The following is a 19,431-nucleotide window of genomic DNA, read 5'->3' on the forward strand; positions in this document are numbered from 1 at the left end:
TCATTTTTGAGTTACTACAACCTCCTGTTATTTGATTTGATTAATAAATGTCTAGACTTGATAAAAATGTTTGAACTCAGGAAATTTCAAACATTATTTAGTTGATTTAAGTCACATGTATGTCAAAGTATCTCATTCAGCAACTATTTTCCTTGTTTTAAACAAGGACGTCACTTATAAATCCTTGTTTTAAAATACTATGGTGTTGGGATTTTTAGGTAGTCGCACGACGTCGTTTCCTGGATATTTTTTAACTATCTCATTATTTTCATGTTCAAATAGAGATAATAAGCATCAGGGAAAAAATATAACAGATGAAAAATGTTAAAGTTATACTTTTAAGCGCCTTATTTTTTGTTCATGACAATTACTGTCGGTTGATTGCAAACTGAAAATTCTGCTTCATACATTTGATAAAGTGTACACGTACGGAACGGAAAATTATATTTTGATATGTTATCATATTCTATCTCCTGACAAAAAAAATTGAAAACCGCATCAAAATCGCCCGATTCAGTACCGAGATACCGTCCTCCGAAGCGCCCAATAAATAAGGAACGGCCACTCACGCTGACTTGGGGAATGACCGAATGTGATGTGATAGTAATGTGCGTAATTTCGCTGTTTTGCCGTCTGGCGTAAAATATTCAACCGACACGCGGTAATTATTAACGGTAAGCTAATTACCTATGTGAATCAAATTTATCAGTCTCCTTTTACATTTCCGCTGTAAAAACTAAAAGCCGTGTGGAAAAGGTAGTGGGCCTTTACTGGCCTAAGAGGACATTATAACGCCAACCAAATGCAGGATTCTCTGCGTAAATTCTGATATTCACAGTTTGCACTGATGTACTCAATAACCATGCTTTCTAGTATTATAATTATCAGTGTATCGTGATAGCACATCACGTGCGCCGATTCTAGATATATTGTTACGGGAATAATCGATGGCGTAGCAGGGGGGGGGGGGAGGGGGGGGCAAACATGTTGGGTTTTTTCTTCTAAAAATGCGCATTTGAAAGAAAAAAATGGTCCTCCTGCACATTTTTGTACTTCATTTTAGAAAATTTTCCACTGCTCGGCGCGTTTCCTTAAACGATCATATTCAATAATATTCAAACCTTTGATAATGAAAATTCAATACACACGAACTAGAATAAAAATGTCTATCAAGGGATTATACTATTTCAAAAAATGATTCTTAATAGATTAATTTGTTTATATGTCTTAGCAAGACAATCAATTCATTATTATTTTGAGTAACACAACAATATGCCGATGGTGTGAATCCGGTATATTCAGATCGAGCTGGGTTGCAAAATGGTATGACGACACTCACAATTATTATTTCTAAATGCAGGTAACTTTAAATCGAAAAATTAACGTGTTAAGAACGCTTGAAAATCATAAAAATACAAGACCCCACAAAAAAAACTAAATCTCGCGCCTATGGCGCTCGCATATCCAACAAAATGCATCGTAAAACTCGTTTCAGCCATTCTAAATCGTAAAATCTTTCCTCGGGGAAGAACCCAGGACCTCCTAAACAACAAAATCTCACGTCTTCGTAAATTCATCAAAATTCATTGTAAAACTCATCTCAGCCATTCTAATTCGTAATTTTTTTTTTCCGGCGACCCCGAAAACATAAAAAATCTTGCGCCTTCGGCGCTCTCAAATTCAACAAAATGCATCGTAAAACTCATATCTGCCATTCTAGATCGTACATTTCTTCCCGGGAGTGACCCCCGCATCCCCTAAACACCAAAAACTCCTTCGGCGTTCGAAAATCATCAAAATACATTGTAAAACTCTCTAACTGTTAACATTCTAAGTCGCAATATTTTCGAGGGGATACCCCCGTACCCCCCAAACCCGTACGCTAATTTGCGTATTCATTAATTTTCAGTTAACGACACCACTGTCTTTAGATATGTACAAGGATTAAATGTAATAATGTGAGCGTGAGTGGCGGGGGGGGGGGGAGGTACGAAAAATTGAGGACCTTTGCCCCCCCCCCTCCCCCATTACGTTTCATCTGCCTACGCCACTGATTTATAACGTCATTTTGTCAGTCGCCGTCACATATGTTTCTGATGTAGGTATCTGGGATTTACAAAGATATGGATTATGATTTAACTGCAGAAACTTTAATAAAAACCCTTATCCGGTTTAATTTTTCCATGAGAGTTAAACAGTTCCGTATTTTAGTTTTATCCGCTGCTCCGTCATTCCGCATTTTAGTTTAACCCCAATCGATAGTCTTGTAAACACTTTACACAAATGGCTACTGTTACAAGAGCGTAAGCTAGATTGTTGAAGCGTTTGTCAGAGAAGACCATCTGTCTAAAGCGGCTGGTAAACTTACACGTGTAACAGCTGATTAGGTAAATATTCGACACTGATTATTTTTACAACGATTTTAGAGATTTTTTTTTACACATGAAAGTATTGGTTCTTTTTCCAACGATATTATGCATACTGATTTTTAATGAAAACAAATGCATACTGTATTGTTGTTGTAGTATCGGTTGAATATCGTGACATACAGAAAGTGCCATATTGCCGAGTTTACATTAGATCGCAGTTGGTCAGTGTGTGATGTATTGTATGTTGTCAAGTGATCAATATTAGTCTATATATTTACATTTTCAGTCTGCGCTATGTAACCTTACAATTCTTTTTCTTCATGTTTTCTTACTTTTGTTGTATTCTTTATTTATCTATATTTGATAATAATTTAATATTTGTTATGGTATTGTATATGTCACTTTCACTAATTTTGTTCTTCTTCGGGATAATGACAAAAATGATTGTAGCGGGAATGGACTTGGTCGATCATTGGTGACCAGGTAGCTCAGTCGGTAGAGCACTCGGCTATTGTTCAGAGGGTCCCGGGTTTGAATCCCGATCTGGCCGCTACATTTTCTCCTCTCCTTTTACAGAATTTGCACTCAGCTAAATAACCCACAGTGGTGGTGTTTGGAAGGGTCTCGTATGTCTTTGAGGGCGAAGACTTCGAGAAGGAGGGAGGAGTGTAGCGGGATTGGACTTGGTCGTTCATAGGTGACCAGGTAGCTCAGTATTCTAGCTGCTAAATCTACCTATATTATTAGGCTCTTATTTTTTTTTTGCCTAATATATAGTCAGCTTGCGGTACCTCTTATAATGTGAAATCGTAGGACAGATTTGGCCTACGTTACATCAGCGGCATATTTCTTACATATCGTCCATGCAATGCTTGGAAAACGTACACATGCCTATACATTTGGATCTTATGTACTCCACTGCCCCCATGTTACATATTCCATTTATGAAATTAAACAACTCTGCACAATGAAATACTTCCGAGACCCTTCTATTTCACAAATTTGTAATGGCCGCCGTATACACATTTAGTAGAGCAAACGGCAGCCATAGGCACTTATTGGGTCGAATATGGTAATTTTAGTTTTCAAGTATAAGGCCAAATCGCTATACTAGTCATAGATTTGTACATGGATTGTAATCTAATTTGCCCCCCTTCCCTCCCTTACCTTAAGGAGGATTCTAATTTGGTCTGTAGCTTCCTTGAGCGAAAGGATTTTTTTTTGTATAAACGGATCATTATCTTTGAATTGATAAGGTAATACAGTAACACACGTTCATAAGAGCTAGAACACACTTACAATGAATACAAGGTTATAACCTTGTAATTTTCATTCTCAAACAAAATGTCTGTGATATGTGTATATATTTATACCAAAGTGATTTTGGAGGTCCCCAGAGTTTGTCTTACTTTTACCTTGTTTTACTGTAATGATGTATATACCGGTATATGCCTTTTATTTCAGATATCAAAATGTTTTGGCAATATCTGTTTTTGAGCATCTGCATTGGACATGTGACATCCCATTTGAACTCCCCACCTGGTATACCTCCTATGCAACAACAGGCACATCAACATCAGGTCAATCAGGGTCAGCAAGGTCAGAACCTCCAGTTCCAGGCCGGTCAACAACAGAATGTACAGGCCACTGGTCATTATGAGGATGTAAATGTTGAACACATGCAGCAGGCTGGTGGTCCTCCGGGGGGACACCCACCTGGAGGGTTTAGGCAGAAAGAACAAGTTCACAATGCTGAGTAAGTCAAAAATCAATATACAATCAATCCTGTATTAAGTGACCTTCCAAGGGGAGTTCAAAATAAGGTCACGTAAGACAGGTGGTCACATAAGACAGGGTCAATAATGAAAATAATTATATATTATATGTATCAGATGCATGGTCAATTATTACGTCGTGATTCACATGTGAAATTGAAGGCTTTACTCGTCGGTTTAGCACACAGGTCGTCATCTTGGATTTTGATATAGGGCCTGAGACATGCTGGGTTGAAGGGCTACCAAGTTTATTCAAATGAATGACCTTGACCTTCATTCAAATTTACAAGGGTTGAATAGGCTAAAATTATTTTAACATAGAAATTCTGATTGACCTTCTTATGTATGCACCATGATTAGGCCGGAATTAATAAATTGTGTGTTTGCCTAAACCCTACCCAAGACTTTATGACTAGGTAGGTAGTTAGAAAAATATTTTATTTTAATTACAAAGTTTATTCTAATTGCTTTCTCTATTTCTTTTCAAGCAAAATTGATATACATCACTTACTATGATTCACTACATATCCAATGAGTGTCAAGGATAAGTAGCAAGACAAGCAAATACCAATGTAAAAGATATAAAGATCTAATTCTGACATCAATGAAAGCAAGTTTTAAAAATATGTCAAAAAAATAAAATTGAAAGTTTGAAACTTCAAAAAAATAATTTGAGTAGGGAGGGTTTAAAATGGGTAGGTAGGGTTTAGGCAAACAAACAATATTTTAGTTTTGGCCTTATTAGATAACAGGTTAGCGATTCAAGGCCCATTGGGCCCATGTTTATGATTTTATTTTAAAACAAAATAAACTATCATTTGTTTCATTTCTCTGTTAGGATCAACTTATATTTGAACAAATGAACCTATTATCAGGTATAAATTAGTTCGGTGTCAGGATTTTTGGTCCCCAGATTCTTGCCAGACCCTCATTATGTTTAATTAGGGAAACTGATAGGCTCAATTTTCAACATAATAAAGTTAGTGTATAAGCCTGCAGCTTCATGTTAATTGAATCCACAGCTGCAATACATGATGCTGTTGTGTCAGATTCTAAGCTGCCTGGTAAATTCAGTAAATATGACAAAAACTCATTATCACACATAATTAATGATAATACTGAATTAACCAGGTGTGTGATACAGGCCTTCTGGGTCTCTTGTTTTAGTTTCACATACGGTATATCTCTTTAGGTCATCTTGACCCAAAGGGTCTGACCTTGTGCATTTCTTCTCTATAACCGAAAGTCCAATGGTAACGATATTTGGCCTGTAGCATATGCTGGGATGAACGGCTACCAAATTTGTTCAAATGAATTACTTTGGCTGCCATTCAAGGTCGCAGGGGTCAAATAGACTAAAAGCATTAACTGACTGATTGTGAATTACTAAGAGGCCTAGTGACCTGATATCGGACTTGTAGCATGTTGGCATGAAGGGCTAATATGCATATAAAAATTAATTACATTGACCTTCATTAAAGGTCAAACTCATCAAATGTATCAATTAAATGACATCTTGTAAAGAACTAACAGGCCTGGAACCCTAATATTTGACCTGTGACATGATGGGATGAAGGGATACTCAATTTATTTCAATTCTTTTATTACACTCAGATACACATTGTGTATAACAAGAGGTAATACACATGTAATTCAATTTTAAAGCATGAAAGACAAAATTAAATTCATTTTTTGTATAAAGATTCAAAGATTTTCTGACTAAGTTTGTACTAATGAATGACCTTGACCTTCATTTAAGGTTACAGGGATCAAATAGGCTTAAATCTTAAAGCGACTGATTTGAATAATTAAGAGGCCTAGAGACCTGATATTGGACTTGAGGCTTGTTGGCCAGAAGGGCTAACATGTATATTAAAATTAATGATCTTGACCTAGGTTAAATTCATCAGATATATCAGAAACTGAACTTCTTCTATTAAAAAGATCTTTGTATTGCCTTAATTGTTTGTCACTACGTTATTCTTTGAGGTGTTGTATTATGTGCCAATAGTCAGATGACCTTTTAGCCGTGAGCTTCTTGTTTAAAAACTTGCCGTAATTGGTAGATGATCACAAAAATCTATCGTTTGGACCGGAAATTTCACTTGCCCAATTTTGTTGAATATACTGTAGACAGCACATCCTCGATAATCCAGGGGTTCCAATCAGTTATGATCCCTACACCCCTGGGCTATCTCATAGTGAAATTTCATTTCAAAATATCTTATTAAATCGAATGATTTAATAGGGATTGCGCAGCAGGCTATGCCTATATAAGCCTTCTCCATAGTGAAATTGAAGGCAGCTCAGCAGAAAACATTTGATCAATCACAGACTAGCAAAGATTTCCTTTGAAGACTACAGAGAGACCGACGCCCAACTTCAAAGCCACACAGTCAATCGGAGTGTACCGTTATACAGCTCTTTTGATACGGCTCTTTTGATGTCCATCAAATGACTAGTTTTACTATGAGATAGTCCAAGGGTGTAGATCTAGAGATCGTAAGTGATCGGAACCCCTGGAGTATCGAGGATGCCGACAGCATAAACGATACTCATCATTGCAACAATAACTGATGTTAAATCTTGTATATATATGTCTAATTAACACACACACATATACAATGTACATGTATATAATAATTCATTTTGTTTTTAGTGAATGTGTAAACAGCACTTCATTCTATATAGACATAGTGTAAAGTAAGTAACCTTTGTAACTGAAGAAAAATACCAATATCTCTGCTTCTGTATTTGATGCAGAAAAAAATACCATTCGTCAATGGTGGAGCACCTTTAATGACTGATGTTAACTCTACATCAACTTAAACAAGTATCAATGACATATCTCTAAAATCTCCACCTGACTGAACTGACTTGCCCCACAGGAGGTCTGACCTGCCCGGGGCAGTTGGGCAATGGTTAATATCAAGCCTTGTAATACTGACAGAGTATGAAGATGACTCATCTTGATGTCATTAATTTTTAGAAAAAAAACCATACATATATGCATTTACCAAAGCATACCTGTTTTACAAACTTCAAATGGCTGTCAGATGAACATTAACGTATTTGCACTTTTAGCTGACCTGGCCAAAAGGGCACTGCTATATAGCAGATGGTGTTCTGTTTTCATGATCTATAGATTATATGTAAATAAAAACAGTTTATAATGGTAAAAATTCATAATTTTTATAACTTACTTTGACAAGTCATTTGATAACTGTTTGGAGAAAAGATTTTTAGCTTACCTGGCTGGAAGGGCACGCCATCCATCTTCTGTTTGTCTTAGTTCGTCTTCCTTGAACTTGTATTTAAAAAGCTACTACTCGTATAGTAAGAAATGGATTTTAACCAAATTGGGCCAGATACATGCTTGAGTGAAGGGGAACAGAGTTTATACGAAATTTGGCTCTGGTCCCCCTCGTGCATGAGGGAAAAATAGGGGGAAATACTGTACTCTTCATCTATGACATTTTATGAAATGTTTGAACTTAAAATATATATAATGCCTTAAACATTTGTATTTATGAATTTCAGACACATAAAAGAACATTTAAAAGATGTGATTGACAAACCCAAAGAGGAAATGACAGAGGAAGAGTTAGAATTCCACTACTTCAAATTACATGATTATGACAGCAACAATAAGCTGGATGGAACAGAAATCACCAAAGCAATTACACATTTCCATGGTAACAACCCTTTACTATCGAATCTAGTTTGTATAACATTTTACACGTTTCCATGGTAACAACCCTTTAGTATAGAAGCTAGTTTGTATAACATATTACACATTTCCATGGTAACAACCCTTTACTATCGAATTTAGTTTGTATAACATATTACACATTTCCATGGTAACAACCCTTTACTATCGAAACTAGTGTGTATAACATATTACACATTTCCATGGTAACAACCCTTTACTATCGAAGCTAGGTGTATAACATACTACACATTTCCATGGTAACAACCCTTTACTATCGAAGCCAGACTGTATAACATATTACACATTTCCATAGTTACAACCCATTACTAATGAAGCTAGACTGTATAACATATTACACATTTTCATGGTAACAACCCTTTACTATCGAAGCTAGTTTGCATAACATAGTACACATTTCCATGGTTACAACCCATATCTAATGAAGCTAGACTGTATAACATATTACACATGTCTATGGTAACAACCCTTTACTATCGAAGCTAGTTTGTATAACATATTACACATTTCCATGGTAACAATCCTTTACTATCGAAACTAGTGTGTATAACATATTACAAATTTCCATGGTAACAACCCTTTACTATCAAAGCTAGTTTGTATAACATATACTACACATTTCCATGGTAACAACCCTTTACTATCGAATCTAGTTTGCATAACATATTACACATTTCCATAGTTGCAACCCATATCTAATTAAGCTAGTTTGTATAACATATTACACATTTCCATAGTTGCAACCCATTACTAATGAAGCTAGACTGTATAACATATTACACATTTCCATGGTAACAACTCTTTAGTATATTTACAGTCAGTGGTGAATTGATAGTATAAACCCCGCTGATTTCAACCAAAGGCTACTCAACTTTATTTCTCGATAGATTGAGTATGTCACGCGCAATTTGGAGCCGTGCTGATGAATTTATGATGGTCCAAATCAGAAACTTTTGGTGTTTTCAGTATCGAACGTACGTTCGATGAACATGTACATGTATCAAAATAGGTTTTAACGCATATACATGTAAATGTACGTGTGTGTAAATACATATGTAGAAAAGCTACATTGTTTATGTTACATCTGTACCTCTTTGAGCCAACTTCCGTGCGTATGATAAATAAACAATGTTGTACAATGTATAGTTTTGCACATTCCGATGACGTCGCAATGTTTACATGTTGTGTATCGGTGAGTCTGTGTTGTTCGCTACAACATTTAGATCTACATCCTATGTGTAACATTGTATTTTTAAACATTTTTGGTTGTACGTAAATGGATAAGATATGTCAGGACAACATCAGTCTTTGAGTTGCATAAGTTTAACCAAAACGACCTAGCACGATAATGCATTTTTGTTCGCCTCTGGGGACAGACAAGTCCTGTCAGGGATCAATCTAGCTCTGATTTATTACCGTTTATGGGTAAATTTCCCCTCAAGGAATGAATTCCCCTCTGGCCTAAAATTCCCCTGAAGATTTAAAAATTTCCCATTTGAAGCTAAAAAATGACCGTTTTTGTAACAAAACTTCCCCTATGAGTTATTTTTCATTATCATTTTTTACTTTTGTTTGCAAATTTCTCATGAAGCCATATTTACTAATGAAGCTAGACTGTATAACATATTACACATTTCCATGGTAACAACTCTTTAGTATATTTACAGTCAGTGGTGAATTGATAGTATAAACCCCGCTGATTTCAACCAAAGGCTACTCAACTTTATTTCTCGATAGATTGAGTATCACGCGTCACGCGCAATTTGGAGCCGTGCTGATGAATTTATGATGGTCCAAATCAGAAACTTTTGGTGTTTTCAGTATCGAACGTACGTTCGATGAACATGTACATGTATCAAAATAGGTTTTAACGCATATACATGTAAATGTACGTGTGTAAATACATATGTAGAAAAGCTACATTGTTTATGTTACATCTGTACCTCTTTGAGCCAACTTCCGTGCGTATGATAAATAAACAATGTTGTACAATGTATAGTTTTGCACATTCCGATGACGTCGCAATGTTTACATGTTGTGTATCGGTGAGTCTGTGTTGTTCGCTACAACATGTAGATCTACATCCTATGTGTAACATTGTATTTTTAACATCTTTGGTTGTACGTAAATGGATAAGATATGTCAGGACAACATCAGTCTTTGAGTTGCATAAGTTTAACCAAAACGACCTAGCACGATAATGCATTTTTGTTCGCCTCTGGGGACAGACAAGTCCTGTCAGGGATCAATCTAGCTCTTATTTATTACCATTTATGGGTAAATTATTTCCCCTCAAGGAATGAATTCCCCTCTGGCCTAAAATTCCCCTGAAGATTTAAAAAATTTCCCATTTGAAGCTAAAAAATGACCGTTTTTGTAACAAAACTTCCCCATGAGTTATTTTTCATTATCATTTTTTACTTTTGTTTGCAAATTTCTTCATATTTATCATACAGCTACTGCATATTTTATGATTAACTCAAATTTTTCATTATTAAGCTTAAAATTCTTGCTTTACTTTAATCTAAAAAATAAAATTAGTTGTTATACAGTACATTTTTGTCAAAATGCATATAATTTTTGACCAAAATAAGAAGATTTCAAATTCCCTATATTTCGCCAAAGTTTTCCCCTATTTTGAAAAAGGGTAGTTTCCCCCAAAACCTAGATTGACCCTGCCTGTACGTTATCTACTGTGAATCGGCGAGAGTAGCCTAGCCTTACATACACAATGTAGTTTGGTGTTTCAAATATCAATGAAACGGAACCTCAATTGTAGCTTTGCAATATGATGATATCTCTAAATTTATTGAATTTGAAAACAAAAATAGACATGAGAGCATATAATTTTTGACCAAAATAAGAAGATTCAAATTCCCTATATTTCGCCAAAGTTTTCCCCTATTTTGAAAAAGGGTAGTTTCCCCCAAAACCTAGATTGACCCCTGCCTGTACGTTATCTACTGTGAATCGGCGAGAGTAGCCTAGGCCTTACATACACAATGTACGTTTGGGTGTTTCAAAATATCAATGTAACTTTGCAATACTTGTAATAGGTATCTCTAACATTTATTGAAGTGTTTGAAACAACAATATAAATATAAGCAATTTTGAGAGCGGTAAACGTTGTACATGTTCCTCGAAACGACGTCCGATACATTTGAAAATCTCCAAAATCCGGAAATAATGACATGGAACTATGTAAACATCCGTGTATTCAAGTAATTTCAAACGTGAACTGATTACAATGTAAGTAGAACTAAGTGATCACAAAATTGAAGAAACTCTCTGTTTGTCACACCTCCTTGACACAGGCGGTTTGAATCGGACGCCGCGTCACAACTACGTTAAATATCCTGCCACGTTATGAATTATGTAAGCGTGTGTAATAATACGAAGTAAAAGATTAAAACCAAAGTGCTTTGCACCATGGTGTTTTTAACAACATATAGATAAAACGATTTATAGTTCCATACCGGGGAAACCCCAGATATATGCTTCATCAGACGGAACTCATTTTATTTGTATGTTCATTGATAAATTGGCGGGAATTTCCACCACTTCGAGTGGCTGTTCTCAATGCCTGTCGGAACCAAACGATATAATTCAATTTTAGTCTTATAAATGCCATAAACACTATTAACGATAAATTTTGAGCTATGAAAATAATAGTTAAGACTGTAAATATAAGGATTAAAGTCTCTTTCTGGTGGTTCTATCGAAGGATAAAGTTGGGTAGGGTATCGATATTTGTTTCATGGACCGCTTCGCGGTCCATTCCAAATATCGATACCCTACTCAACTTTATCCTTCGATAGAACCACCAGAAAGAGACTTTAATCCTTAAATAGAAGCTAGTTTGTTTAACATATAACCCATTTCCATGGTTATAACCCATTACTAATGAAGCTGGACTGTTTATCATATTACACATTTCCATGGTTACAACCCATTACTAATGAAGCTAGACTATATAACATATTACACATTTCCATGGTAACAACTCTTTAGTATAGAAGCTAGTTTGTATAACATATAACCCATTTCCACGGTTATAACCCATTACTAATGAAGCTGGACTATTTATCATATTACACATTTCCATGGTTACAACCCATTACCAATGAAGCTAGACTGTATAACATATTACACATTTCCATGGTTACAACCCATTACTAATGAAGCTAGACTGTATAACATATTACACATTTCCATGGTTACAACCCATTACTAATGAAGCTAGACTGTATAACATATACATTTCATGGTATGGTTACAACTCATTGCATGTATTGAATCTAGACTGTAAAATTACGTTCAAACATGAACAGGTTTGTTATGTTCAAACATTATTGAAAACTTTTTGAGTCAGTGCTGGTGTTGAAATAAAAGTCTGGGAGATCTTTTCTGATTCATGGAAAAAAAATAACAAGTAACATAATATTATGTCTGTGCAGATTAAAGTGAAAACAACGTAAAAGCATATTTTTCCAATTTTTGCCTTTCAAAATAAAACTGAAATAAATTTAGGATTTGAAAAGCGGAGTTATTCAAATAATGGAAATGTGATTAACTGGAGTGCCTTGTATAGGGTCACTGAAACCACCAGAATGATTTTAATTATTAAGTATCGTCAATAGTTTGCAAAAACATAATTTTGCTTAAGAGAGCTAACATAAATTATTTGTTGAAATGTAAAGGGAAATTGTGGAGTACTAAGTTAAAGCCTTCATCTTTTGGTAAGTTGTAATATATGCACCGTTAAGGTGTGGTTCTCCTCATCACCAGCCGGAATTATTGAAAGTCATGCATGTTTTACCTTGATTTTGTTTATAGATTTCTATATAGATTTTTTTCGCTCATGATCATCAGATGGTGGGCTTTTCAAATTGCCTTTCGTCTGTGGTAAGTTAGGTAGACACTATAGGACCATGTACGTTTGTGAAAGTTTCAGATAAAAGCGATTGCCTCCTCGTAACGCTAAAACATCAACATTTTCGACATTTCTGTCTTTCAAAATGATTTGAATGGATATGAATGCTTATATATGAAGTTTATAAATCCAAAAGGTACATTAACGTGTGTCAGCACAAGATATCAGCTGAAATTTTGCTGATTTTCCAGTTTTAAAATGCAATAATTCCTCGATCTGTGTTATCTCAAATGTTTCTGAACTTGACGTGAAAACTACCACTTACTACTGGAAAATGTTTACGAATAAGTTTAATGTTCCGTGGAGCATATATTTTTAGAACAAGTTACCGAAAATTGAAGAAGTATTCTGGTGAGAGGTCAAACATTTCTTGTGAATACAGTTTCTTTTTTTATGTCTCTTTTCAAAGAGGGGTTATTGACCAACAAAAATATGCAATAAAACTGTATGTTGGTGTGCTTGTGTTTTTCTATATTTAAAATGCCTAATTATTTAAGGTTTTTTTTCATCCATTTTCCTTGAAAAATTAAAATTCAAAACAATGATTATTAAAATAAACAAAATACAAGTATTAAGTTATTAACTCGCCTATTTGAAGAATAGGGGGAGCTAATGTTGTCACCCCGGCGTCGGCGTCAGCGTTGGCGTCCCATTTCACGTTAAAGTTTTTGAGCAAGTTTCTGTTTCGTCAATTGTTAAAGCTTAAGTCATCATAAATGTTTATGATATTATTTTCCTAATGTGTATGGATGCTGAACGTGATAATACAACCAATTTGGGGCCCTTTAGGGGTTTTTTGAGTCTGTTAATTTGTCATATTTCCATGTTAAAGTTTTTGAGCAAGTTTCTATTTTGTCTATTGTTTAAGCTTAAGACATCATAAATGTTTATGATTTTATTTTCCTAATGTGTATGGATGCTGAACGTGATAATACAACCAATTTGGGGCCCTTTAGGTTTTTTTTTGAGTCTGTTAATTTGTCATATTTCCATGTTAAAGTTTTTGAGCAAGTTTCTATTTTGTCTATTGTTTAAGCATAAGTCATCATAAATGTTTATGATTTTATTTTCCTAATGTGTATGGATGCTGAACGTGATAATACAACCAATTTGGGGTTCTTTAGGGGTTTTTGAGTCTGTTAATTTGTCATAATTCCATGTTTAAATAGTAAATACTTGAACATCAACTTCTTCTGAATAGGCGAGCTTTGCTGTTCTCCAACAGCTCTTGTTTATTTTCTTTTTCAAATTGAGTTTAGACTGTAGATGACTTTAAAGATATTGTGTGTATGATTTTAGATTATAGATGACTTTAAAGATATTATGTGTATTGTTTTAGACTGCAGACGATTTATAAGTTGGTATGTGTATTATTTTAGACTGTAGACGATTTATAAGATAGTATGTGTATTATTTTAGACTGTAGACGATTTATAAGATATTATGTGTATTATTTTAGACTGTAGACGATTTATAAGATAGTATGTGTATTATTTTAGACTGTAGACGATTTATAATATAGTATGTGTATTATTTTAGACTGTAGACGATTTATAAGATAGCTAGAGTATGTGTATTATTTTAGACTGTAGACGATTTATAAGATATTATGTGTATTATTTTAGACTGTAGACGATTTATAAGATAGTATGTGTATTATCTTAGACTGTAGACGATTTATATATATAGTATGTGTATTATTTTAGACTGTAGACGATTTATAAGATAGCTAGAGATGTGTATTATTTTAGCTGTAGACGACTTAAAACATAGTATGTGTATCATTAGCTCGCCTATTCGAAGAATAGGGGGAGCTAATGTTGTCACGACGGCGTCAGCGTTGGCGTTCCATGCCATTTCACGTTAAAGTTTTTGAGCAAGTTTCTGTTTCGTCAATTGTTTAAGCTTAAGTCATCATAAATGTTTATGATTTTATATGCTAATGTGTATGGATGCTGAACGTGATAATACAACCAATTTGGGGCCCTTTAGGGGGGTTTTTGAGTCTGTTAATTTGTCATATTTCCATGTTAAAGTTTTTGAGCAAGTTTCTATTTTGTCAATTGTTTAAGCATAAGTCATCATAAATGTTTATGATTTTATTTTCCTAATGTGTGTGGATGCTGAACGTGATAATACAACCAATTTGGGGCCCTTTAGGTTTTTTTGAGTCTGTTAATTTGTCATATTTCCATGTTTAAATAGTAAATACTTGAACATCAACTTCTTCTGAATAGGCGAGCTTTGCTGTTCTCCAACAGCTCTTGTTTTAGACTGTAGACGATTTATAAGATAGTATGTGTATTATTTTAGACTGTAGACGACTTAAAGCATAGTATGTGTATCATTTTAGACTGTGGACGACTTTAAAGATATTATGCGTATTTTAGACTGTAGATCCTCCCATGGTGATCAGATCTGCCAATCATCTGTCAGAGAGTTATGTCCACATCCCACCACCATACAGACCTGATCAGATGATGATAAAATGTTTCCATTCTAATGCCCTCCTTCTCATCACTTCCCTTCGGTATGCTCCACCTTTCCATGTCTCTAGCTCATGGCAATGCAGCATATTTTATTTCCTTTTATAGAATGTTATTTATTGATCTGCTTTCATTTTCTGGTGGACAACGCTTTCAACAGCCTCAAATATCCCAACTAACATTGATTTGTTCAAGTCCCTGGTGTCCACTGAACCACGCCTCCGTCGTAGAAACTGCCAGGTGGCTGGCCTTTAATTATTGACAATTGTGAGTTGGTTGAATAAATACCAGTGGGCTTACAAGCCACTCGGGACTAGACCAAGGTATGCAAATTACTCGGCATGATAATTCGTGCTGAGAGAAGTAGGAATATTGTGGTAACAAGGGCGGACAAAGCACCACCAGTCATGGACCTGGCCTCCTCCGCTATCAGAATCAATTACACTTATCGAGTGCTCTCTTGAGGAAATATTTTGACAAGTTAGAGTTGAGACCTGCCTGGCTTTATTTGTTATAGGTTGAATGCGGGTCTTCTTCGTCAGGCTCTCTGTCATGATATGATTGTACACTTTATATGTATATATTTTACACATTGTTTTCATTTTGTAGTAATTTGATATTGCAACTAGCCTTATTATGTAATAATCAATCGTTTTCACATAACTGGCCCATTCTGTCATGCCATATAGACTTGTCATAGATATCAAAATGCAGATATAACACTATTGAAGTCATAGGTGATAAAGACATTATAATCAAAATATATGACGTCACCCCATTGTCTTGGTAGAAGGGAAATCTAAGCCTATTTTTGTCAGTCTTATAGAAAAGGAATTGAAAGTGTCTATATTTCGATAAATACTAGTTATAGTATTTATGTGATAAATGGAATCTTACATTCGTGATAATGGAACATGATTTTTTAACTCTTCAATCATCCTGAACATTGCCATCTTGGATTTTGATAGCTAAAATTTGAATATGGTTCTGCAAGGACCTTAGTTGGAAATCAAAGTTCGGCAAGCCTCCATCTTTGAGTTTGATAGTTATACGTTTATTACCACTACTTAGAAAGTACTGAAGTGATCTGTCTCAGGTCTGTTATGTTGCTGGTTTCCATATCATTTGTGAATGGAAATTTTGCTTGTCTTTAGTTACTGACAGATTACTTCCTTGTGTTTATCAAAGGCCATTTTTCATCATTTTGGTATAATTTATTATATTTTATTTGTTTTCATACTGTATTGGACTTTCTGATTTGTAGATTCTTTTTCTTCATACTACTATGAACAAAACAATCCGAGAATTACGCGAAAACCCGACTTTATCATTTTGTCACAATAGAGTTGTCAATGTTGCGTATTGATTCGGAAAAAGTAATTCTTTGGACAATCAGTGGAATCGTACATATTGTATTTTACCAAGTAAAACATAATTGTAAATTATAATTATAACTTCATCGGGTTATGAAATAAATTTTATTTGCAACCTTTTGTGAGAAAATTCACAAAATTTTCTAACAAAATTTCTTTCATACCCTGATGAAGTTAAAAAGAGTGACATCAATGCCTAAATGAAATGTATGTATTGTTGCTAAAGATATTACTTTAATGTTCTATACAGATGACCATGAGCAAGGTAGCCCAGAGGAACAAGCTGCCAATAAGAAGGTGTTCAGTGACGAGGAACTTACTAACATTGTAGAAATGGTACTTAAGGAAGATGACCTGGACAAGGATGGCTACATCACGTACGCCGAGTTCGTTAAGGCCCAGAGAAAGGCACAGCCATCAGACAACCCCTAGATGTCATATAAGAAATAAACAGCTGGATCTGTACACATTATTAATTGATATTTTATTGCTATGACTTATTACAGGTATATTTTCTGTCTCCTAGAGTATCGAGATGATTGATGCTGGTATCACAATTAATTTGAATTGAAGAGAGAAGCTGATTTTGGATATCATTAGTTTTTAATATGGAAAACTTAAATATTGAAACCTTATCTTTATTATCAATTTATACAAATGTATGTATTCATTACATTTCATATTAAATAAAGTTATACATTTTGATCATTTATAATTTTTAAATGATGTTATTTTTATCTTTATTCTTTTTACAACATGTTTATTTTACTTTAAAATAGCTTTACTTCTCTCTGTTATCATTCTACTATTAATCTACTTTATCATACTAATCTCTTTAACATTATAATGCTAATCTCTTTAGATTTCCGAATTTGTCGAGGGACTTTTTTGTCTATTTAATCATTACAATATTGAATCAACTAATTGGAAGTAACTTTACATACAGAAACATCATTTTTTCCCTTTATTGACTGATAAAGTAAATTTTAAGCTAATGAACATGTTTGTCACAAGCAAGAATGAGTTATTCCTGTATACTTGTATTGTGTCGTATTGTATAAACAGTCGTATGACCGTTAAGGCCCATGGGCCTCTTGTTAGAATAGGTGTTGGATATTTCATTGTTTTGTAATTTGGTGATTTTGTGAGTTTTCAGGTCATCAGTTTTTTTATTAATTCTTCATCGTGCGTGAACTTTTTCATGTGAACATGATAATTTGAGTAATTTACATTTCCCAATTAGCCTTATGAATCTTAATTTGTTGACTAAAATTAGTGAAATTTTGATGCGTGTGAAACTCAGACTTATTGGAAGATACTATTAAGGAGTTTATGCCTGTTGAATTAATAAATATTATTGAACCTTGGGGAGACATTCTAATTTAAGTTAATATTTCTCGAACTTCATGGGCCTCTTGTTGAAATGTGAAGTCACTATAAAAAGGCATATGTTGAGATAATGGTACGTGTCATATTACAGGGGACCATCCCATAGACCCATTAATAGCTTATTGATTTTCGGTTCACCATTAAAATAAATATTCAGATAATAACATTTACTAATTTTTCAACTCAACCATATATAAGTGAAATCCGTATAAAATATAATATTAATGACTGCCAGGTATAACAGGATTCAGTTCGTTATCAAGATGTATGTTTTCACAATCATTCAGTGCTTTATTTCGACTAGATTTTATTTGTATTTGCTATAAACTTTGAAAAGTATATTTTTTAAAAATCCGATAAAAATATTGATGAATGTTATTTATGCTTTAATCTATTAGTATTAGAACTGTATTCGCTGTAATTAGTGCTCCTCCTCCTCCTATAAGCGCCGCCCCTCTCTTCTGATGTCCTCTTAATAATAGAATTGTTTCCTTGTTTATTGCACTAGCTTTATAAACAGTAGGTGATGCAATGTAATTCATGATTATACATGTACATTGTAAATGTACACATCTGTCTGTGTCATTTCCATGTCTTAGCATCATCGAACATGAAAGTGACAATTTTTTAATGACTTGTAGTGAAATATAAACCTGTTATAGATGTAATTGTTTAATCTTTGAATTTTATCTTATTTAACTTCCACACTTAAAGTATTGCTCTTTGGGACTTAGAAATATTGTTTTGATAATTTTACAAGTTTATACTGTTGATGCCATATTTATATTTCAGGAAATTTCATTAGATACCAATTAAAGTAATAAATAATAAAAGCCCACAGTATATATGTTAATATCCTGTTACCTATCTAACTATATACCGTATTCGCCGTAATTAACGCCCCCATCCCATGGATTTAACAATGTTTTACAACATGTGATATCTCCAACACCAGCATTGTATCATATATTATATGAACTTTTGAGTCTTAACATGTGCGTAATAATGTGTCTAAAATTATAAACGACATATACATGTATACATGTTCACTGTAACAGATTAATGTACCATGAGTAAAAGGTAGATTTAAATGGCTGACATTTTTAATCCACAAATGACATTTTGGTTCATTAATAAGCACCGTCTTTGTTACAATTATCTTAGCGCCATGGGCGCTAGATGGGCGCTAGACTGCGAATACGGTAGCCACCTTTCCAATAGACAGGTTAAGTAAGAGTGGTTTGTCACTCCAATTTGATCTGCTCGCTCACATTCCATTTTTGAATGTTGGTATGGGTGTCTATTATTGTGTATGTAATTGCTCATTGATTTCATGTATGTGTATGAAGGACACGAATTAAAGTAAGAATATGTAT

The 19,431-nt window shown here is 34.2% G+C and overlaps 1 protein-coding gene across 2 annotated transcripts; it reads left to right on the top strand.

The window, feature by feature from the left end:
- The first annotated feature begins 2,261 nt into the window (after positions 1-2,261).
- Positions 2,262-19,430, top strand: LOC138317586 (multiple coagulation factor deficiency protein 2 homolog). Of its 2 annotated transcripts, none has more exons than XM_069259361.1 (4): positions 2,262-2,387; positions 3,834-4,125; positions 7,685-7,839; positions 16,917-19,430. In XM_069259361.1, the coding sequence occupies exons 2-4, from the start codon at positions 3,842-3,844 to the stop codon at positions 17,096-17,098; spliced, it is 621 nt and encodes a 206-aa protein (XP_069115462.1). In that variant the 5' UTR covers positions 2,262-2,387; positions 3,834-3,841; the 3' UTR covers positions 17,099-19,430. The 2 variants fall into 2 exon arrangements, with proteins under 2 accessions (XP_069115462.1, XP_069115463.1); XM_069259362.1 differs by lacking the exon at positions 2,262-2,387 and adding an exon at positions 2,952-3,074.
- The last annotated feature ends 1 nt before the right edge of the window (position 19,431 follows it).

This window comes from Argopecten irradians, chromosome 3, assembly GCF_041381155.1.
Source record: "Argopecten irradians isolate NY chromosome 3, Ai_NY, whole genome shotgun sequence".
Classification (NCBI taxonomy): Eukaryota; Metazoa; Mollusca; class Bivalvia; order Pectinida; family Pectinidae; genus Argopecten; species Argopecten irradians.

Bases quoted from the DNA above. Each gene is read 5' to 3' on its own strand.
- LOC138317586 (XM_069259361.1), top strand. From the start codon at position 3,842: ATGTTTTGGCAATATCTGTTTTTGAGCATCTGCATTGGACATGTGACA. The intron at 4,126-7,684 runs GTAAGTCAAAAA...TATGAATTTCAG, and splicing joins GAACAAGTTCACAATGCTGA to ACACATAAAAGAACATTTAA. The intron at 7,840-16,916 runs GTAACAACCCTT...TGTTCTATACAG, and splicing joins AGCAATTACACATTTCCATG to ATGACCATGAGCAAGGTAGC.